Raw genomic sequence first — 23243 nt, 5'->3', positions numbered from 1 at the left:
GGTCCTCCTGACTTCGCTCTTCTCTCCCTCTTCTGCCCCTTCACCTATAACCTGAAGAGTCCCAGGTTCGATTCCGGTCAAGGGCACACGCCTGGGTTGTGGGCTTAATCCCTGGTGGAGGGCTTGCAGGAGGCCCCCAATCAATGATTCTCTCTCAACATTGATGTTTCTATCTCTCTCTCCCTCTCCTCTCTGAAATCAATAAAAAAATCAATAAAAAATATTTTTTTTAAAATGTATGCTAAGATATAATATAAAGTGCATTAATTCTAAGCATATAGCTTAATAAATTTTTACATAAATATACACTCATGAAACTACCACAGATATAGAACCAGAGAAGTTTCCCTTAGGCCTTCCTAATACTCTACCCAGAGGTAACCACTATTCTGAGTTCCATAACCTGTCTATCCTTAACAGCACACACGGAATCATGCTCTTTTGTATCTGACTTCTTTCATTCAACATTAGGCTATGAGAATCATCCATGTTAATGTATGTTTCTATTCATTCTTTTTCATGTCTGTGTCATAGTCTGTTGTATGGTTCTTCTGCAATTTACCTATCCATTTCTTCTTCGATGAACATTTGGGTTCTATATCTAAGAGTAGAGTAAGATTGCATAGAGTCATGTGTAGCTTTAGTCAATATTGACAAACTAGTGACCCAGTGCACGAAATTCGTGCACATTAAAAGGGAATTAATTAGAGGAAATATTTTAATATTGCTGTTTGCCCTTTCTCTGTAATAGAAGTGTCAGAGATGAAAGAAAATTAGTAAAAATGTATATGAAAATCTTCCTCCTGTCAGAGTCTGGGGTGCACCACAGGAACCAGAGTCAAGTCCCCGCCCACCCACATGCACCTTGAAATCATGCGAGACCCAGCCCCGGCCAGCCCCACCCCCATCAAGCCCCACTGGGTGGGGGGCACGGCCTCAGGTCACCTGGCCCAGCGCCAGGGCGGGGGGTGTGGCCTGAGGTCCCATCAAGCCCCACCAGGTGGGAGGCACAGCCTGAGGTCCCCTGCCCCAGCCCAGCGCCATGCAGCTTCAGGTCCCTGCTGATTGCTCATTAAGGTTCGTTATGGGAACTCAGCATCCGCTGTGGGCACAGCCATCTTGTGTTACAGGATCCCCGCCTCTGCTGTGGGTGCAGCCATCTTGTGTTACAGAATCCCTGCCTCTGCTGTGGGCGCAGCCATCTTGACCATTACGGCATGATGGGCAATTTGCGTATTCCCTCTTTATTAGATAGGATATTTCCCCAAGTGATTGTACCAATTTACACTCACCTAAAATGCATGACAGTTTCAGTTGCTCTATTACCTTGGCAACACTTGGTGCTTTCAGTCTCTAATTTTAACCATTCAGGGAGTATAGTAATAATTCATTGTGGTTTTAATTTGCACTTCCCTCATGCTATATAATAAAAGCCTAATATGCTAAGTGTCCGGTCGTCCATTCAACCAATCAAAGCATAATATGCTAATAATATGCTAAGGCTGCTCAACCGCTCATTATGATGTGCACTGACCACCAGGGGGCTAACAGTCGACCAGTCGCTATGACGTGCACTGACCACCAGGGGGCAGATGTTCCAACTGGTAGGTTAGCTTGCTGCTGGGGTCCGGTCGATCGGGACTGAGCAAGACGGGACTGGACACACCCTGGAGCCCTCCCGCGGTCCCTCCCCAGCTGGCCAACTTCCCACATCCCTCCCTGGCCCCAACTGTGCACCAGTGGGGTCCCTCAGCCTGGCCTGCATCCTCTCACAATCCGGGACCCCTTGGGGGATGTCAGAGAGCCTGTTTCAACCAGATCCCGCAGGCCAGGCCGAGGGACCCCACGGGTGCATGAATTCATGCACTGGGCCTCTAGTGAGTAATGAAGCTGAGTTCCTTTCAAGTACTTATTTGCTATTTGGATATCTTCTTTTGTGAGGGGCCTATTCAACATTTCTACTCATTCAAAAATTTTAGTTTTGTGTATTTTACTTACTGATTTGTATTTCTTTAAATATTATGGATATGAATTTTTGCTCAATACATATATTTTGAATATTTCCCCCAGATTATGGCTTGTTCTTTAGATGTAATGGTATCTTTGATGAACAGAAGTTCTTAATTTGAATGAAATCCAATTTATTAAATTTTTTCCCCATTCTTTTTTGGGGGGGATCCTGTTTACAAAAATTTAAGAAATCTTTGTCTAACCTAATGGCCTTGCATTCTGAGAGGAAGATCATTCTTAAAGTTTCAGCAAATACCAGAGCATGAGTGTGTTTTCCAGCCTTTCAAGTTACACCCTGGGCTCTATTTTACATGGAATAGTATGAGCAACCTCGAGTGCAATGTGGCAGAGATTGTCTGGCTTGTTCAGAAGGCAAGGAGTTACACTTAATTTGGTCTCTACAGAAGCAGGATTGACACAGGTCCTGCAGGACAGACATTTAATTAACCTGAGGCCTCCAAAGCCAGGCCAGGTTCTAAGAGAAACTTCTTTCTGATAGTAGGAACTGACACTCATTGCTCATTTTCAGATGTGTCATTCATACATGTAAAAGCATCATCTCATGAGTTAAGTCTTTACAGGAATTCTTGGCTTGCCCTAGTTTTATTATTGAGTGGGAAAGAACCACTCTCTTTATTATTCTTGTCAAAGCAAGACACTGTTACCTGTCACAGAACTAATAGTTCCTGACAAAAACTGGCAGGAACTAAAGATATGAGAAGGGAGAGAGGTAGTCAGTGAGCAGACAGCTAAAACAGGCAATGTAAAGGGTGAGACAAGGAGAGTAACAGGGGGAAAAGTCACTTTTCCTGAACACTCTAGATGTTAGAGAATCTCAGTTCTGAAAACTGCTCAGAGGCCACTACAACAGGCCAAGCAAGATATAATTGGGATGTGGGCAGTGACAAAGAAGAAGACAGTTATAAAAAGACATCAGCAAAAATAATCCAAATGAAGTAAGTGAAACCTTTCCAAACATGCCATGTATACTTGTGCATGTGAAGTTTTCTCTCTTATCCAGTCACTTACACTCAAAGTCCGCCCCCCCACCCGCCATGGCCTACTCATTAACCACTAAAATTGCTAAAGCATCCTTTGCCAGGCAAGTAATGTAAATGAGAAAAGCACACTTGGATTCAGACATCAAGAAGTGGTGAGACCCATAACACATCCTAAAGGTTTAAAGAGGAATTCATGACTTAGCTTCAGCAGACTGCTGTCACGTGAGAATAAAGATCCAACGGTGACAAATCTTTTGACTTTTTCAAGAGATGTTAGAAATCGTGATTTTTCTGTGTAACTTTCCAAACACTATTACATCATGGTGGCCAAACAAAATATTTCTGTGGGTTGACTCTGGCCTACAGGGCAATTAGTTTACAATCTCTGTTCTAAAGCTTTGCAGCAAGATTAATAGCATGTGCAGGTTTCCAGGGTTAGAAGAGCAAGAAACTGGGAAAGCCAGCATGCAGACAGGGACTGGGCCAGGAGACAGTAAAAAGAAATTTAACTTTTAGAGGTAGAAAGTCTAAAGGACTTAGAGTTGGACCAACTTCAGAGTTGAATCGGTCTGTATTAAAAAACCTAAGAGGAATTCTTACAAAGTTCTATTGCAAGGATGTCCAGATTAAAAAACAAAAACAAAACTAGAATGTACAGGGACCCTAACTGATTAAAAAATGGTGGAAATATGATACACATATACACACACACACACACACACACACACGTTATTTTACCTCTCTGTGTCTTTATTTTCTTATCATTAAAATAGGGATAAATATATATTGTAACATATTTATGCATTTCAGTTCTCTATTATATGGTTTGAAACTTTATTTTCTATTTTTTCATATCACTTCATTTTTTTTTAAACAATTTTTAGTGATTTCTTCCTCAGTATTTCAACTGTCCTTTCGTTCTTTTATTTTTCTCTTTCATGGATGCCATGTTCTTTGGAAGCTTGTTTAGATTAAGTTAATGGCCTTTTAGGCTTCCTCCATGTGAATAGTTCACTTTTTAAATGATAAGAATTTTATGTCACGGGGGCAGCAGATGGGGGGGGGGTGGCAAGGGGGATACCAGGATTTTAGAGATGCTTAGGTGGGGCATGGCCAAAAAAAGGTTGGGAACCACTGCCCTAAACTATGAAGCTCTTCAGCCTTGCTGGGCTAGATCTGTACAATGAGGAAGTCAGATCAAATGATAACTAAACTCCCTTCTAGAGCTGACATTTTTATTCTACCAGGAAACCCTCTAATTAGCTTATTTCAAAGCAACAGTAACAAAAACATTACCCTGCTCACACTTCTATGGTTTACCAAGCTAAGGTGGGGAAGTACAGCTTAGGCTTGGGGTAGGTCAGAGAAACCATTCCAGTATGGAATAATCCGTAGATTAAGCCAGGGGGGTGAGGGGGTGGGCGCAGAATAGTGTTTGGTGTGAGGCCTCCTTATTGATCCTTGGTGATTACATTTGTTTCCAGGAGGCCTCCCAAGTAAGCCCAGAATTTATTCACATGCCCAACCTTTTACAAGCTAGAAATCATTTATTAGCTTGCTAAGGAACCACAATAAGCTCTAAATCTAGAATCTTTAGAACACCTGTGACTCTTATCCTCTTGGGGGTCAAGGGTCTCTATGAGAACCTAGTAAATTTTCTTTCCCCGTCCTTGGGGGGGAGGGGGGACGGGAATGTCATGTGTACTCACTCATTCAGATACACAAGCACACACATTTTACCTGAATTATGAGGGGTTCACAAATTCCCTAAAATCTTTCCCTAGACACTTTTTTCTCTTTACACTCTTCACCTGAGGATATGCTTGGAGGGAGGGAGGGAGGGATGGAGAGGGAGGAAGGGAGGGAGGGAGGGAGGGAGGGAGGAGAGAGAGAGAGAGAGAGAGAGAGAGAGAGAGAGAGAGAGAGAGAGAGAGAGCGCGCGCGCGCCAGGACCGAGGATCAAACCTGCAACCTAGGCATGTGCCCTGACCAGGAACCGAACCTGCAACCCTCTGGTGTACAGGATGACGCTCCAACCAACAGAGCCACAGGCCAGGGCAAACATCTTTCCCTAGACTTTAAGAATCCCTGAAAGAGACCTATCCGGTTCCAGCTTATCCTCCCAGGGGATTCAGAATTGCCCCAAGATCTGGGTTGGACTTTTGAGGTAGCTTTGTTTACTAGGAGACAAAACATGTATTGCAACTCAACATAATGAATCCTGCATGGAAAAGACAAAAGGCCCTTTCTTCTTCCCCCACACCAACATGTACTGAGAGAATTCAAATGGAGAAGATCTGTAATTTAATCCCAAAATACCAGTGGATGAAGAACAGAACCCCAAGAGTATTTCATGCCCCTTTTCTGCTTCATACCCATAAAATCACAAAGAATCTCAGAAGAGTTTAAAGAAACAGGTAAAAACATCCCAGTCCTCAGAGCACTGTGCTCCTCTGTTTATAAAAAAGGAATCTATCAAGATTGCCAGTTCGTCTTATTAGATGACCCATATATTTCTCCCATATGGGCTTTGAAACCTATAGGTACCAAAGAAACCATATAACCTCAGCCATTACTGAAGAAACAATCAAAACAAGATAATATCCGCCCCCCATAGACTAGCAACAGTTTAAGTGTTGGTCAGGGTCTAGAGAAACATGTGGTCTTATAAACCAGTACAGTCTTTGGTGGTGGTGGGACAATTTGACAATTTCATGATCAATGTAGAAACACACACCCTTTGATAAAGCTACTCCCTACAGATATTTCTGCAAAAGTAGGCCAAGTAGATGTGCAAGAGGTGCAATGTAGCATTGTCTATAACAAAAAGCCCTGATTGTTGGGTTTATCATATAAATGGAATATCATGTAGCCATTAAAAGAATGTACTAGGTCTGTTAAGTGCTGATATAAGTAAAGCTTCAATATACATTATTAATTGGGGGGAGAGGGGGAGCTGAGATTAGTGGGCATTATTACATGATTCCTTTAGTCTACAGTTTTTAAAGGACACACATACATGCCAGTATATGAAGTAAATTATGTTCCAGAAAGGTACATAAGAAACGATTCACTGTGGTTCCCTTCGGAGAGAGTGACTTCAGACCAGGATGTACAAACATTGGAAACATGTAAGTAAACGAGATAAAAAAGCAAAAGCTCTCAGGCATTTGGGGAAAACTGGGCTGAAGATAGAAGGCAGGACTGAAGGAGGTTCTCACTACTGCATCATATATTTGCCTAGAATTGATCTTTCCAGAGTCCAGACTCCTCCTCAGCAAGGGGTGTGATTTCTCACACTGTCAGTCCCTTGGGAACATGGCTCCCCTGACTGCAGAGATATTAGTTCACGTTAGGAGATGTCCAACTGAGACCAACTGCCAAACAGGTTCTCACAACCTTTGTTGACTGATCACATTACCTGAGACTTGAAGTGGAGAAAGAGGCTCACCTCTGAGGTTTTCGAATATCCCAGAGTCCCACTCCTTCCTTTGAATTAGCTGTGGCCAACAACCTGGGCTCCACTGGGTTAAACATGACACTGTGAAAGGCTGATGGATAGTTTGCCAAGCAAAAAGGCTCTGTGAAGAAAGAAACTACTATCAGTCCATTTCAGGCACCTTTGGGCCAGGGGCAGGAAGACAACCAGGAACGTGAATGTGAGTAAGAGCACACCCTTTAATAACCACACCAATGGGCCAGAACCCAAACTTGGTCACCCTTACTCACAAGGTTCCCATAAGTCCTAGCACACACTTTCTGCACATAGAAAAAGCAATTTAAATACATATAAACAAACTTTAAGCTATAATATTCAAAAATACATATAGTACCTATTCAGATTCTGTGATACAACAGGAATGGTCACTGTAAATAGTAAGTAAGCTGCATTACAGTAAGTAAAACTGAATTCCACATGAGCTGAAAAAATTCACAACCAATTAACTGGTAGGATTATTATACCCTAATTAAAATTTATGAGTTTTTTTTTTTTAATATATTTTATTGATTTTTTACAGAGAGGAAGGGAGAGGGATAGAGAGTTAGAAACATTGATGAGAGAGGGACATCGATCAGCTGCCTCCTGCACACCTCCCACTGAGGATGTGCCCGCAACCAAGGTACATGCCCTTGACCGGAATCGAACCCGGGACCCTTCAGTCCGCAGGCCGACGCTCTATCCACTGAGCCAAACCGGTTAGGGCAAAATTTATGAGTTTTAAAAATTAAAAGTTTTTCCTGGCTGGAGTGGCTCAGTTCGTTGAGCATTGTCCCATGCACTGAAAGATCATTGGTACGATTCCCAGTCAGGGCACATGCCCAGGTTGCAGGTTCGGTCCCCAGTCCCCGGGTGCATGTGGAAGGCAACTGATCAGTGTTTCTCTCCCTCTCTCTGTCTCTCTCTCTCTCTAAAAATCAATAAGAACATTTTTTTTTAAGTTTTAAAACTATAAAAAAATTTAGTGAAGGCACTGTAAAACAATGAGAAAAATGAAGGCAATAGTACAGTTTTCCCTCCTGATCAACTTCACCTAGAAATCATGCAGCCCTCTGCATATATTAGCTGGCTCCAAGTGAGGAAGGAATTACTTGCTCCCTGGGAAGATATACTCTTGTGGAAGTTGTTTAGAAGTAATAGAAAGCATTCCCGTCTGTAATTTCCATATGTGACACTTCACAGGGATGGGGGTTGGAGGTGGGGGAATCAGTCATCTCAGCCAGCACGTGTCTCAGACAAAGATAAATTTCACCTACCAAGCTGCTGCTTGCAGCTACCTTACCTGCCTGACCCTAAGAACAAGCTTCAATAATGGGCATTTAACATTCCAAGCATGTTAAATGCTCAGAATATAGAATAATAAAAATACCCAGATCCTGTCAGACAAGGTATGCAGGAAAGTAACTCTATGTACCCAGGTGTAATCATGACAAAGCTGCAGCAAGAGTGGGGTAGGGATGGCACTGGAGGAAAGAGCCTTAGAAGACAGGCACAGTTAGAGAGAGAAATCTCTCTGCAGGAAATGAGCTGAAAAGATGCATCCCCGAAGAACTTTGGAGAACTTCAACATCCATGTCTTCATTTTATACTCCAGAGACTCAAAGAAAACATTTGGAGGAGGAACTCACCCAGGTAATCCCCTGTAAACAGTGTATGTTACATCATTTGAAGTTCTTATACACAGTGAAGGTAAGGTTCTGTGGTTCTTTCAGCAAAATAACAATGCCCTGAAATTAGGATTCAAGAAAGTGCCTAACACCACCTTCTCCGTAAATAACGAAGAATGTGTGCATGCCAGAGCCACATAGAGCTGGCCCGTGCTTGCTAAGCTCCACAATGAAGCACCACATCTTCTGTTCCTTGGGGCCACTAAACACCAAGATACTGAAGTGTTTACTATGGGTACAGGGTTTGTGGTTAGAAAGAACTGGCAAGGGGCTTCACTTCTGACTACTTAGGGGTAAGGTGGAACCTCAGAAACATATATCTATTCCCCTATGTGAGAGTTTCCTCTCCCTTTAAATCACTCCCACCCAGGTTACTCAAGTCATAAACTGGATCTGCAATGAACTTGATATCAAGCCCTTCAACACAATCCAACAGCATTTTGCAAGTGACCCTACCTCCATGGGGAGACTCCCGGATGTCCCAGATGAGAACCCGGCCATCATCTGAGGAGCTAGCAAAAATGTTGTCATTCACTGGGCTTACTGACAAGCCATATACTGCATCTTCGTGAGCAAACACGTCCAAGGTCTCGCTGCTGAGAGACAGAGAACAGAGAGAAGCACACATATACACATACACACAAACAGCCAGACTCCCAGCCCTCTACTCTAGTTCCTAGAGTAGGATTCCCTTTCATTTCCAAGAGAAAGTCAATTTAACTAAACCCAAAGAGTATTATATTTCCTGTAAAAGTAGGTATTCAAGCCCTAGCAGGTTTGGCTCCGTGGATAGAGTGTCGGCCTACGGACTGAAGGGTCTCAGAATCAATTCCAGTCAAGGGCTCCCTTACTTAGGTTGCAAGCTCAATCCCTAGCCTTGGTTGGGGCACCTGTGGGAGGCCACTAATTGATGTGTCTCTTCCATATCAATATTTCTCTCTCTGTGTCTCTCCCCCTCCCTTCTATTCTCTCTAGAAATCAATGGAAAAATGTCCTCAGGTGAGGATTAATAATAATAATAGTAATAATAATAATAATAATAATAGTAATAGTAGGTCTTCAACTTTCAGGTGAAAAAATAAAAGTACATTAAAGAGATTTTTTATAGATTTCATAGTAAGTTGCTTTTGGTGCTAAATGAACATATTTAAAAGTGACTCAACAGATGAGTTTCATGTTTTCACTTACTACAGAATGCATCTGCTGTGTACAGATTTTGGGGTGCTGCTTGATTTCCAAAAGCAAAGGAAAGCTTTAAAGCAGCCAGGTTTGCCGAAACCGGTTTGGCTCAGTGGATAGAGCGTCGGCCTGCGGACTGAAGGGTCCCGGGTTCGATTCCGGTCAGGGGCATGTACCTTGGTTGCGGGCACATCCCCAGTGGGAGGTGTGCAGGAGGCAGCTGATCGATGTCCCTCTCTCATCGATGTTTCTAGCTCTCTATCCCTCTCCCTTCCTCTCTGTAAAATATCAATAAAATATATTTTAAAAAAATAAATAAATAAATAAATAAAGCAGCCAGGTCTGATGCCAGCTGGGTAAAAGAGGGATCTACTGGCAATCTGGCACAGTGAATAAGAGCTCTTGGCCAGGTTGCCTAAGTTCAGATCCTAGCACTACATGACCTTATGTTTCCTCATCTGTAATTGAGACCATAATAATATAGCCTCATAGAGTTATTGTAAAGATTAAATTTATCATTTTTAAATATATATATATATTATTGATTTCAGAGAAGAAGGGAGAAGGAGAGAAACATCAATGATGAGAAAGAATCATTGACTGGCTCCTCCTGCTTGCCCCCTACTGGGGATTGAGCCTGCAACCCAGGCATGTACCCTTGACCGGAAATAAACCTGGGACCCTTCAGTCCCAGATTGATGCTCTATCCACTGAGCCAAACTAGCTAGGGCAGGATTAAATTTATTAATACATACAAAGCACTCATAAATATTAGCCATTATTATTATTATAAATTATTATTATGTTTCCTTCCCTTCCAACTATCCTTTTAAGTTTTTTCCTGAAAGCTGTATTTCATACCAACTTTGCAAATTATTTTCTCTTTTTAATCAATAATTTATTTCAAAACTACTACAGGAATCTTCTTCAAAAAAAGGAAAGCTGATTTCATGGTTTGTTGGTTTTTTTCTCAGAAAACAAAAACTACTGTCATCTAAAGAAATATTTGTCTCTCTTCATATGAAAAACAGAATCAATCACCTTCTCATAGCAACAATTTATTTACCTTTCAACATCATGGAGGATAACTTGCTCATCATTTCCTGTAAGGGGAAAAAAGCAGACAATTGATCATTCCTACAAAGTGATCCCTGTCCATATTATAATTTAGTATTTTAAGATTTTCAGTGAAAATTAAATGTGAACAAAGTAAATGTTAGTACAAATTAGAAGTGTTAATTAGAAAAATATTTATAAAAATAATTTAAGAATAGGACATTCTTTAGAGACTTTTAAAAAGCATAATAGCAACTAATTATAACAGTTTCCAAAATGTATTATCCAGTGGACAATGTAAAAGAAAAAAAAAGCTGTGGCCATTAAGGAAAAAAGTAAATGATCACGGGCAAATCAATTCAAGCTAGCTTTTTTTATTTCTTTATTTTTTTAAGCAAACACTCATTAACTGTGAGAATAGTATTTGTGACTTTTTGATGCCTCTGTTTTTTATCTGCAAAATACGTATAATAATTGTACCTACTTCATAGGTTTATTGTGAGGATAAGAGCACATTTGTAAAAGCATTCAGAATAGGGCTGAGCACTTAATAAGTCCCCAACAGTTGTTTGCAACTATTCACATCCTCATCTATAGCATTAAAATTTGATGACTATATGATTCTAAATAATGGGAAAGTTTTTATCCACAACTTTTGTCTCTTGCATTTTTTTATACCATCAAGAAATCTAAAAACACTACATTCATGATTATGTGTAGTGCTACCTTCAATTAGATTATATAGCAAAAAAATAATAACCTAAATATGAAAAGACAGAAAGTAAAAAACTTCCCATTTTAGCAGTGGTTCTGACCATCTTAAATCTCTGGCTATAAACTCTCTTGTGGGTGCATATCAAGTGAATCAAACCCATACCAATTAATGCCTTTCAGGCAACAGGCACTGCCAAGGTGCTGGGGATATGAGAATAATAAGATTCTGCGCAGCCTTGAGGAACTCACAGTCCAACTGCACAAATAATTAACAGTGTACAAGATAGGATATCTTGTATCAATATGCTTCAAATGGGGACACAGATAAAGAAGCAATTACTTCCTTCATGAGCAGGGTGAAAGTGCATGGCAGAAGGGAAGAATGTTTTTATGGGGAAGGAGACATTTGAACAGAAACTCAAATTATTCAAAACTCTTACTAATGGTAGACTTAGGGGAACTGGTGGGAACTGGACAAATAATCATGACCCATGGAGGAACAGCATGAGCAAAAGGCACAAGGGCACCTAAGATGGTAAGTGGTTTAGTGGGCTAGAGTACAAGACGCAAGGGCAAGGAGATGAGGCCAGAGAAGAAAACTAGGGTTTAGATATTATCCTACGAACACTATAGAGTCAAAGATTCACATGGTTATACCTTTATTGTTAAACTCATAGACACAGGTAGCAGTATAGTGATTACCAAAGGGAAAGGAGGGTGGAGGAGCTAGAAGGTATAGGAGGGGATAAATGGTGATGAAGACTTGACTTGGGGTAGTGAACACACAATACAATATACAGATGATGTTTATTGTACACCTGAAACCTATATAATTTTATTAACCAATGTCACCACAATAAATTCAATAAAAGAAAAAAAAACCTTTATTTTTGAAAGAAAACTTGTATAAGCAAAGAATTAGAAAAAGGGTTAAAGACGGGAAGCAGAAATGATAGGAGGACACTGCAATAGTCCAGGCCAAAGATGAGAACCGGAATCAGAGCAGTGGGTATAGGAAGAGAACAGAAACTAAAGAATGAATGAGAGACTTTCAAATCTAGCCATTGACTAACTGAATGTGTAAATGAAAGAAAGGCATGTTTGAGAATGGCTTCAAGGTTTCTATTAAGCTGAACTATGTGAAATTGTCATTTCTGTAAGTTGAAAATGCTTCAATGTCAATAGTTTCTTTTTTTTCCTTTTTAAAAATATATTTTTATTAATTTCAGAGAGGAAGGGAGAGGGAGAGAGAGAGAGAAACATCAATGATGAGAGAAAATCATCAATTGGCTGCCTCCTGGATACCCCTTATTGTGTATTGAGCCCACAGCCCGGGCAATCTGGGCATGTGCCCTGACCGGGAATCGAACCATGACCTCCTGGTTCATAGGTCAACGCTCAACCACTGAGCCAAATGGGCCGGGCAGCAGTTCCTTAAAGTGAAAACTAGCAGCATAAATAAGTAGGTGAATGGGGATAATAACTAAGAAAGGAAATGCAGGGAATAAGAGGAATACTTGTGCAGGAGAGGATAACTAATAATTGTGGTTTTAGATCTATTGCATTTAAATTGCTTCTGGAACACATAGGGAAATCTGCAGTGCAGAAGAGAGGTCAGGGCTAGAAATGTGCTGGTCAGAAAGGAGTATGGTTGATGGAAACCTTCACCCAGAGGTTGGATTGTTCTCCAATTGTACCCTAGCACAATGTTTTTCAAATGGGAGCCATTCATGGGTCAGAAGATTGACTTGAGTCACAAACTTTAAAATCTTTAAAAGTGAAATAGAACAAAATAAATAAATAAAAAACTAGAGTGCACCACACATAGTAAGGTTAAGTACTATTTCAAATACGTGTATGTGTGTTTCTGTGTAGCAGATTGCAATGTAAAAAGTTTTCTCCAAAAAAGAGAGAAATAAGGAGAGCAAAAGAACAGAAGGAAAGGAGAGAAGGCGGAATGGAGGGAGGAAGGAAGAAAGGAAAGAAGAGAGGGAGAGAAGGTGGGAAGGAGGAAAGGAGGGAGGAAGGGAGGAAGGGAGGGAGGGAGAAAAGAAGAAAGGCAGGGAGGGGTGGATGGATTACTCTAATACACATGTCTAAATTACTGTAATGCAGAGAAGACAAGCTATGGAAAACTAGGAATTCCACAGAACAATAAAGGAAAATAAGGAGTAATTTTAGTATTCCTTTAGGTAAAGTATCGGCCCCAGTGAAACTTCCCAAGGTGGAAAATCTCCCTTCTTCTCACCTCCAGAGAATACTTTGGTATTCCCACTGTTGAAAGCCAGGCAGAAAATGTTAGAATGATGCTCTCCTTTAAGCTGTATGGGCTTGACTCTGGAGTGGATAGCTTGTTCCATGTGCCATAGCAGAACCCGGCGATCATCTCCTCCTTAACAGGGGAGTAAGAATTCAGGGTTAAAACAGCTGATATTTCAAGGCTGACACTTGGTTTTGCCAGCCTTGAATCCCATTCTTTCCAAAACTGCATCTCCTCAACCCCGAGAGATTCTGATGGGGCACATAAACCCAGGACTTTACCCCCTTAACCATCAATAGACATCACCCCTAAGCCACTCACGCTTCCCCAGGAATTAAATCTTGGACATACAGAAATGGAAAGATAAGTACAGATACTAAAACCCTCAAATTCACCCCGTTCCTGACTTTCCAGAGAACGTAAATAGTTCTTCATTTACTACCTAAAATCCTTCACTAATATCTTTTTGGGGGGAGGTGGAGGGAGTCTAACAGAACTTTAGTTCGTTTCTAGTGCTTGTAACAAAAGGCCTTAAATATTTGTAGCACCCTAGTTTTCAAAGCACTCTCTTTGATGTGATCTCATTGACTGTGGACACCATACAAATGACAAGTAAGGAACTGCCTACCACAGTAGCAGAACCTAGACAGAACCCGGGTCTCATGAAGTTCAGTCCAGCTCTTTCCTCTGCATAACTAACTCTCAATAGTCTGAATGAGATGAGCAATATTACACTGTGCGAGCAAGCTCCTAGAGAATAAGAATATATATGTTCTATATATTCTTTATATTTGCAGACACATTAAAAATGTCTGGAAGGATAAACTACAGACTGTTAACAGTGGTTACTACTTCAGGGAATAAGATTAAAAAAGAGGTAGAGGACATATTAGAGAGGGTTTTAACTTTTACTTTATATATTTGGCACTGACTGTTTGACTTTTTATTACAAGCCTATATTATATTCCTAATAAAATTTTAGGTTACAATAGGAGCAAACACAGACAGCAAACCATAGGAAGCTCTATACCTCTGCCTCCCCTCCTCCATTCAATACAACAGACACAAATTATAGCACATCCACTCCACACAGAGGCATACCACACAGCCATTAAATCACTAGATCTTTTTCTTTTCTATGGTGAATTTTTTTTTTAATCTTCACCTAAGGAAATGTTTTCATTGATTTTAAAGAGGAAGGGAGGGAGCAATGGAGGGAGAAGAGGAAGCGAAGGAGTGGGAGAAGAAAAGGGAGAGAGAGAAAGAGAAATACTGACCAGTTGCCTCCCATGCAAGGTGCTCGCCCTATGCTCTCCTATTGGGGATCCAGCTGCAACCCAGGCATATGCTCTGACAGGAGCTCGAACCCACAACCTCTTGATCCATGGGATGACGCCCAACCGGAGCCACACCGGCCAGGGCTAAAAGTGAATTTAAATTTTTTAAAACTTATTTTTTACTTCAGAGAACAGAGAGATCAGGGTGAATGGCAGGGTCCAGGAAGGCACTGAGAAGCCTCTGACCTTGGTTGAGATGTGGGAATTAATTCCAGATGAAAATTCCTTCCTAATTCTCTTTCTTCTGTTCTATTCTACTGCATTTTAAAATAATTAGCAGCACGGTTTGGCTCAGTGGATAGAGCGTCGGCCTGCGGACTGAAAGGTCCCGGGTTTGATTCCGGTCAAGGGCATGTACCTTGGTTGCGGGCACATCCCCAGTAGATGTGCAGGAGAGAAGGCAGCTGATCAATGTTTCTTTCTCATCGATGTTTCTAACTCTCTATCCCTCTCCCTTCCTCTCTGTAAAAAATCAATAAAATATATTTTAAAAAATAAAATAAAATAATGTGCAGCGCCTTCCCAATTACTATTTTAATTTCCTGAACAATTTTGTTAGTGAATTGAGAAGTTGGTCACATCTTTTTCCCCTTTTGACCAAAAACAGAAACCTACAGAGGATAAAGTGACTTTGCTAAGACAAATATCTGTTTAACTCCCTACTTTCAATTCTTTTGGGTATATAATGTTGAGAAACTTTTATGTTTTCATTTACACCTTCCTGTACTACTTGACTTTTTGCCATAAACATATTTCCTTTAATACTAATTAAAACACATACTAGAAGATACATTGGTCAAAGCATACTCATTCTTCCTCCCCTAAAAAAAGTTAGTTCCTTTGTTTCTTGAGTCCCTTCTTCCTTCCATTGTTGATCAAAATCAAGTTCTGTCTCCTCCTTGAAAGTATTTCATTGTCTACCAGATGCTCCCTAAGTATAGTCCACAGTGTTCTGTGTTTATAATATACCTATTCCAAGTCTGAGTTCTCTGGCCTGGGGTAAAGGTTATCTAAATTCTGTATCTCTTACAAGTTAAGATCATTAAAACAAAGGTTTCAGTTTTTGTTGTTTTATTTTAATGAAAAATGACACAAAGTAGTTTGTTTTACCCTGTGGGGACTTTAGTTCTACATAGTCTCTTATTGTTTTCCCCAAGGCCACAGGTCAGAGACCTATTACTGCTTTTGCTACTATCCTAATATATAAAAACCCTGGGTCCGTCACATCCCCAACGACCAGGAGGCTCGACCAACCTGAAGTCAGTCCTATAGTCAGCACTGGGTTGCCATGGCGACCCAGCACTGACTGCTATGGTTGCAGGCACTGTGACCCAGCACTGACTGCTGAGGGGGCTGCGAATCAGGCTGAGGCCTAAAGAGAGAAGCAGGGTCTGATCTATAGCCTCTGTGGCAGCTGTTGATCAGTACTTGCCTCTCTCTTTAGCTCCGGGCCTGGTCAACAGCCATGCCTCCATTTCTCTCCAGGCCTCCACCGGGGCTGCTAATCAGCCCCGCCTTTCTGATCAGGCCCCATTGATAGGCCCAGAGACGATGACTGGCATAGAAATTGACCAAACAGAACCAAATCTGGGTCAACTGTGAGGAGCCAATGGCTGCCTAGGAGGTGAAGCTTTTGACACTGACTGGCATAGAATCTGACCAATCAGAACCAAATTGGCTGGCAGAGGAGGGCAGTTGTGGGTGAGATCAGGCCTGCAGGGGAGGGCAGTTGGGGGCGAGATCAGGCCAGCAGAGGAGGGCAGTTGGGGGCGATCAGGCCAGAATGGGAGAGCAGTTGGGGGTGAGATCAGGCTGGCAGGGGAGGGCCATTGGGGGTGAGAAGAGGCCGGCAGGGGAGGGCATTTGGAGGCCATCAGGCCAGCAGGGGCCTAAAGAGAGAAGCAGGGTCTGATCTAGATCAGGCTGGCAGGGGAGGGCAATTGGGGGTAAGATCAGGCTAGCAGGGGAGGGCAGTTGGGGGCGAGATCAGGCCAGCAGGGGAGGGCAGTTGGGGGCAACCAGACCGGCAGTCAGACATCCCCCGAGGGGTCCCAGATTGGAGAGGGTGCAGGCTGGACTGAGGGACACCACCCCAGTGCACAAATTTCGTGCACCAGGCCTCTAGTGTATCTTATACTAATTAGAGAACTATTTATTTCTGCCCAAGTCTCTATCAAAAGTACAAAATTAACAGATAGAGGCCAGTGTATTTCTTTTATTTACTCATGCTTCTAATCTAATCTCCCCAAGCCCGAGTTTCATCAAATATAAAATGAGGATAATAGCTCTACCCTCATAGTTTTTTAGATTATAAAGCCAAGTACCAGAGAGTTAAGTTGCCAATGTCACACAGTAAGTGAAGTGCTTAAGCTAAGATTTAAAAGCAAGCAGTTAAGACTCCATAGTTCCCCCTCTTAACCAGTACTCTGGATTGTCTGCCTTATAAAACAACAACAACAACAAAACACCCCATAACTGACAAGGCATATTCATCTGACAGACAACTGCCTTGGTAGCAAACTCAAAAATGTGTAGATGAGAATAACACAAGGGACCACAGCAATAGAAACAGAAGCCAATTTAACTGGAATAATCAGAGGGGCCAGGGGTAGGTAACCTTTATATTTAAAGAATACTTGTTTCCAAAGAGTTTATGAGCTATAAGCAGAAACTATGCACGTCCTCACACCATACTGTAACAAAAGAAATTATTTAACATTCTTATTTTACAGCTCAGAAAAGCTGAGGAACAGAAGGAAAGAATTTGCTTCGGGTTTCCTCCTCAGAGTCAGCCAAGCACAAGACAGAACTGAGAAAGCACTCTGAATCACATGCTCCAGCAGCACACCACCATTTGAAGAGCAACAAACCCAAAACATTTAAATGTCCATCAAGAGAAGCCTGGTTACAATGATTGTTCAGTGAAATAAGCCAAACACAAAAGGACAAGCACTGTGATTCCATTTATATGAGGTACCTAGAGTAGTCAAATTCATAATGACATAAAGTAGAACGGTGGCCCAGCTGGTGTGGCTCAGTTGGTTGAGCATCAACTTATGAACCAGGAGGTCACGGTTCAATTCCCAGTCAGGTCACATGCCCGGGTTGTCTCCTCGATCCCCAGTGGGGGGCATGCAGGAGGCAGCCAATCAATGATTCTGTCTCATCATTGATGTTTCTATCCCTTTCTCCCTCTCTGAAACATATATATACACATACATATATATTTACTTTTTAATTTTTTTAATTATTATTTTTTAAGAAGAATGTTGGATTCCTGGGCCTGGGGTGAGGGGCAATGTGGAGTTGTTTAATGGGTATAGTGTTTCCGTTTTATAAGATGAAAAAGTTCTGGAGACAGATGGTGGTAATGGTTGCACAACAATGTGAATTACTTAATGCCATTGAACAGTACACTTAAAAATAGTTAAAAGAGCCTCGACTGGTGTGTCTCAGTTGGTTGGGCATCACCCCATGCACCAAAAGATTGCCAGTTCAATTCCAGGTCAGGGCACATGCCTGGGTTGAGGGCTCGATCCCCAGTGGGGGGGCATGGAGGAGGCAGCCGATCGATGTGATAAATACCAACTATCTCCCAGGTTGTTGGGTGAATTGAGATAATATATATCTGCTTATATATATATAAAAGCCTAATATGCACAAAGACCGAATGGTGGAACAATCGAACAACCAGTTGCTATGACGTGTGCTACCAGGGGGCGCATGTGGAACATGGTGGGTATCGGCCGCAGCAGGGTGGTGGAGCAGGTGAGCAGGGCACCAGACCAAGGCGGGATTCTGGTCACTGTCATCAGGATGAGCCTCTGGTAATTACTGAAAATTCTTTGCTCCAGCATGCTGCGGTCCTGCCGGATGCTCGTACCCGCTGCTGGCGCCCAAGCTGCCGCTCGCACACGCTGCTGGCGCCTGACACTGGGCCCAATCACCTGGCACTGTCAGCAGGTGCAGCAGCTGCCAGCCCTGATCGTCCCTCAGGGCTTCTCCACCTACCCCTGTTCCTGAGGGGCAATTGGGGCTGGCAGCTGCCTCTCGCACCCACTGCCGGCCACAGCTCCACTTGCACCCGCAGCTGGCACTGGAGCGGCCGCTTGCACCTGCTGCCATCTCCAGTCCCAATCACTCGGTGCTAATAGTGGGTGCCAGCAGCAGCTGCCAGCCCCCATCGCCCCTGAGGGTTTCTCCACCTCCCCCTGCTCCTGAGGAGCAATCAGGGCAGCAGCCACTGCTCACACCTGCTGACAGTGCCGGCCCTGCTCACACCCACTGCTGGCAGCGGCCCCAATCGTTCCGTGCTGTCAGCACATGCGAGCAGGGCCAGCGCCATCAGCATGTGGGAATGGCGGCGACGGGAGCGGGGCTGCCAGCAGACATGGGACTGGGGGCTGCAGTGAGAGGGGGCACGTGGGGGCATGGAGGACTGGTCGAGACACGCCCCTGTGCCCACCAGCCTCCTTTTAAGGTGTACGAATTTGTGCACTGGATCCCTAGTCCTATATAATAAAGAGATAAGATGCAAATTAACCCTCATGCCGTCACAAGATGGCTGTGCCCACAGCAGAGGCGGGGTTCCCGTAACACCAGATGGCTGCGCCCACAGCAGAGGCGGGGTTCCCATAACGAGCGATCAGCAGGAACCTGAGGCTGCGTGGCGCTGGGCCAGGGCGGGGGACCTGAGGTTATGCTCCCTGCCCGGTGGGGCTTGACGGGGGACCTCAGGCTGCGCCCTTCACCGCACGCTGGGGGACCTCAGGCCGTGCCCCCCACCCCGGCACAGGGCTGGGGGATCTTAGGCTATGCTCCCTGCCTTGGTGCTGGGCCAGGGGACCTCAGGCCACGCACCCTGCCTGGTAGGGTTTGACGGGGGACCTCAGGCCACGTCCCCCACCCCAGCGCCACTGGGACCTGAGGATGCAACCCCTGCCCGGCATGAGCCGGGGGACCTGAGGCTGCACCCCAGCCCAGCGCCAGGCCAGGGGACCTGAGGCTGCGCCCCCCCATCCGGTGGGCTTGATGGGGGTGGGGCCGGCCAGGTCTGGGTCTTATGCGATTTTGAGGCATGCGCGGGTGGGCAGGTACTTGACTGAGTCCCGCGGCGCACCCCTGACTCTAAAAGGAGGAAGATTTTCATATACATTTTACTAATTTTCTTTCATCTCTGACACTTCTATTATAAAGGGCAAATAGCAATATTAAAATATTTCCTCTAATTAATTCCCTTTTAATGTGCGTGAATTTCATGCACCAGGCCACTAGTCTATATATAATATGCAAATTAGCCGGGATGCTGTAATAGTCACGACCAGTCAGGAGGAGGATGCATGCACAGGTGAGGCCTGGAGCGGAGACAGAGACAGCGGGGGCTGCTGGAGCGGATACAGGCAGAGGGGCCTGAGCCAGCCCCAGAGTGGACACAGGCAGGGGGGCCTGAGGCTGCTCCAGCTGTGGCGCACCAGCAGTCCCACCTCTGCGTGTGAGCTGCAGAGGAAACACCTTTTCTGACTGCTCATTGGCTAAGCTCCTGGTACACCACTCACAGTGTTCTTGGTAACTTGGATAATAAGAATCCAAGAAGGTGATCTAGGGTTTTTCCACCTCACTCCTAGAGGAAAAAACGAAGGTCCGCTGCTGGAGGGGCTAAGAAATGTCATATCCTGCCCTAGAACCTCAGCTTGCAGACCACAGGGTCCGGGTTTGATTCTGATCAAGGGCATGTACCTGGTTGCAGGCTCCTTCCTGGCCGGGGCCCAGGTCAGGGCTCATGCAGGAGGCAACCAATTGAAGTGTCCCTCTCACATTGATGTTTCTCTCTGTCTTTTCCTCTCTCTTCCACGCTCTCTAAAAATCAATGGAAAAATATCCTCAGGTGAGGATTAAAAAAAAAAAATGTCATATCCTATGAAAGAGATATCTTGGAAATGCCTAAACAAAGTTGTCATTTTTTTCGTGGTGAAGGGACTGGAGTCCGTGTTGATGAAAACACCTTGGTGGCTGTAGCAGCTGGCAGTAGCAGCAACAGCAGGGTGATGGGGGTGGCGCCTTCCCCTGATCAGCCGGTTGCCTTCTGCAGAGGGAGGCCAGACTGCAGCTTAGACCCGCTCCGCTAAGCCATCAGTAGGACATCCCCTGAGGGCTCACAGACTGTGAGAGGGGGTAGGCTGGGCTGAGGGACCCCCCCGCCGTGCATGAATTTAGTGCACCAGGCCTCTAGTCTACGCTAATAAAAGAGAAATATGTAAATTGACCATACCTCTGTGATGTCCACAAGCCAATCAGGAGGCAATATGCAAATCAGCAGGACAAAGATGGAAGTGCCCCCCCCCCAGCCTCTCTAGGTGCAGAGCGGCCGGGCAGGGCAGGACGCTTGCTATGAGGGGGAGGGTGGGGGGCAGAGGGTGCTACAGGAGCAGCGCTCTGGCCAGAGCGAAGTGAAGACTGCAGACTCCGGCCAGAGTCAGCGAGGAGCCTGCAGACTCCGGCCGGAGTGAAGGCGGAAGGCGGCGGCCAGAGCGAAGGCCTGGGTCCCAGGTGCCGGAGGAAAACCGGTGCCGGCAGCCAGGTGAAGGAAGGCCTATTGCACGAATCTTCGTGCAACAGGCCTCTAGTATATATATAAAAGCCTAAGTGACAGTTACAAACAGCCGACTGGCTGGTAGCTATGATGCACACTGACCACCAGGGGGCAGACACTCAACATAGGAGTGGAAACAACAGGCATGGAAACATAGAACAGATGGATGACTCTCAGAGGGAAGGGGGAGGGGGAGGGCGGGAAGAGATTAACCAAAGATCTTATATGAATACTAGAGGCCCGGTGCACAGATTTGTGCACCAGTGGGGTCCCTCAGCCTGGCCTGCGGAGATCAGGCTGAAACTGGCTCTTCAACATCCCCGGTGGGGTCCCAGATTGGGAGAGGGCCTCTAGTACATATATAAAAGCACTTAGCCTAGTATGTATATATGAGGAATACACAGCCCTAAAAACATCCTAGTTTCTCTTTAAGTATCATCCATGACTTTGTCCTAATCTTTCATACTCTTGTTTTAGGTAGCATAAGAGTATGAATAGCATGGTATATTTTAATAAAACAAAAATATACCAAATTTATACATGGAAGGACAGATGTGAAATGATTGAGGTTAACTCTTATGGATAGCAATATTCCTTAATACCTTTTTTTTTTAATTAATCTTTATTGTTGAGATTATTACAGATGTCCCTCTTTTTTCCCCACATAGCTCCCCTCCACCCGATTCCCACCCCACCCCGGGTCCTCACCACCTTATTGTCTGTGTCCATAGGTAATGCATATATGCATATAAGCTCTTTGTCTAATCTCTTCCCATGCCCTCCACACCCCCTTCCCTCTGAGAATAGTCAGTCTGTTCCATTTCCATGCCCCTGATTCTATTCATTCAACAGTTTATTCTGTTCATCAGACTTTTTACTAATTCGATTTTTAGATTCACTTGTTGATATGTATTTGTTGTCACTTAGTTGTTCATAATTTTTTTTATCTTTACCTTTTTCTTCTTCTTCCTCTTCTTAAAGAATACCCTTTAGCATTTCATATAATACTGGTTTGGTGGTGATGAACTCCTTTAGCTTTTTCTTATCTGTGAATCTCTTTATCTGACCTTCAATTCTAAATGATAGCTTTGCTGGAAAGAGTATTCTCGGTTGTAGGTTCTTGCTATTCATCACTTTGAATATTTCTTGCCAAACCCTTCTGGCCTGCATAGTTTCTGTTGAGAAACCACCTGACAGTAGCATGGGTGCTCCCTTGTAGGTAACTAACTGTTTTTTTTCTTGCTGCTTTTAATATTCTCTCTTTGTTTTTTGCTCTTGGCATTTAATTATCATGTGTCTTGGTGTGGTCCTCTTTGGATCCCTCGTTTGGGGTTCTCTGCGCTTCCTGGACTTGTAAGTCTATTTCTTTCAGCAGGTAGGGGAAGTTTTCTGTCATTATTTCTTTAAATAGATTTTCAATATCTTGCTCTCTCTCTTCTTCTGGCACCCCCATAATTCGGATGTTGGTACACTTGAAGTTGTCCCAGAGGCTCCTTACACTATCTTCATATTTTTGGATTCTTTTTTCTTTTTGTTCTTCTGGTTGGGTATTTTTTTGCTTCCTCGTATTTCAAATCATTGATTTGATTCTTGGGATCCTCTAGTCTACTGCTGAATCCTTGTATAATATTCGCCAACTATTCTTTAATAAAAAAATTTCAAAAACATGATTTCATAGATATTATATAAGTTTCCTTCAAGCACTGTGTTTTAAAATATTTTTTTATTGATTTCAGAGAGGAAAGGAGAAGAAGAAAGAGATAGAAACATCAGTGATGAGAGAGAACTATTGATCGGCTGCTGCCTCCTGCATGCCCCCCACTGGGAATCAAATTGTGACCTCCTTGTTCATAGGTTGATGCTCAACCACTGAACCACATCACTCAGGACTTCAAGCATTGTTTTAAGAGAAGTCAACTAAAAAAAAAATT

The 23243-nt window shown here is 43.5% G+C and overlaps 1 protein-coding gene across 5 annotated transcripts in view; it reads right to left on the bottom strand.

The window, feature by feature from the left end:
* Positions 1-23243, bottom strand: part of DCAF5 (DDB1 and CUL4 associated factor 5) — a 113050-nt gene that overhangs the window by 63345 nt on the left and 26462 nt on the right. For 3 of the 5 annotated variants that reach the window (XM_080657673.1, XM_080657670.1, XM_080657674.1), the window contains exons 2-5: positions 13375-13518; positions 10423-10459; positions 8634-8773; positions 6463-6592 (exon numbers count right to left, since the gene is read on the bottom strand). In XM_080657673.1, coding sequence (XP_080513799.1) covers positions 6463-6592; positions 8634-8773; positions 10423-10459; positions 13375-13486 — 419 coding nt within the window. In that variant the 5' untranslated portion in view covers positions 13487-13518. The remainder of the gene's footprint in view (positions 1-6462; positions 6593-8633; positions 8774-10422; positions 10460-13374; positions 13519-23243) is intronic. The other 2 variants (XM_080657671.1, XM_080657672.1) reach the window with 2 other exon arrangements.

This window comes from Plecotus auritus (assembly GCF_963455305.1).
Source record: "Plecotus auritus genome assembly, chromosome: 1".
Taxonomy (NCBI): Eukaryota; Metazoa; Chordata; class Mammalia; order Chiroptera; family Vespertilionidae; genus Plecotus; species Plecotus auritus.
This window is presented reverse-complemented; position numbering and strand designations above follow the sequence as displayed.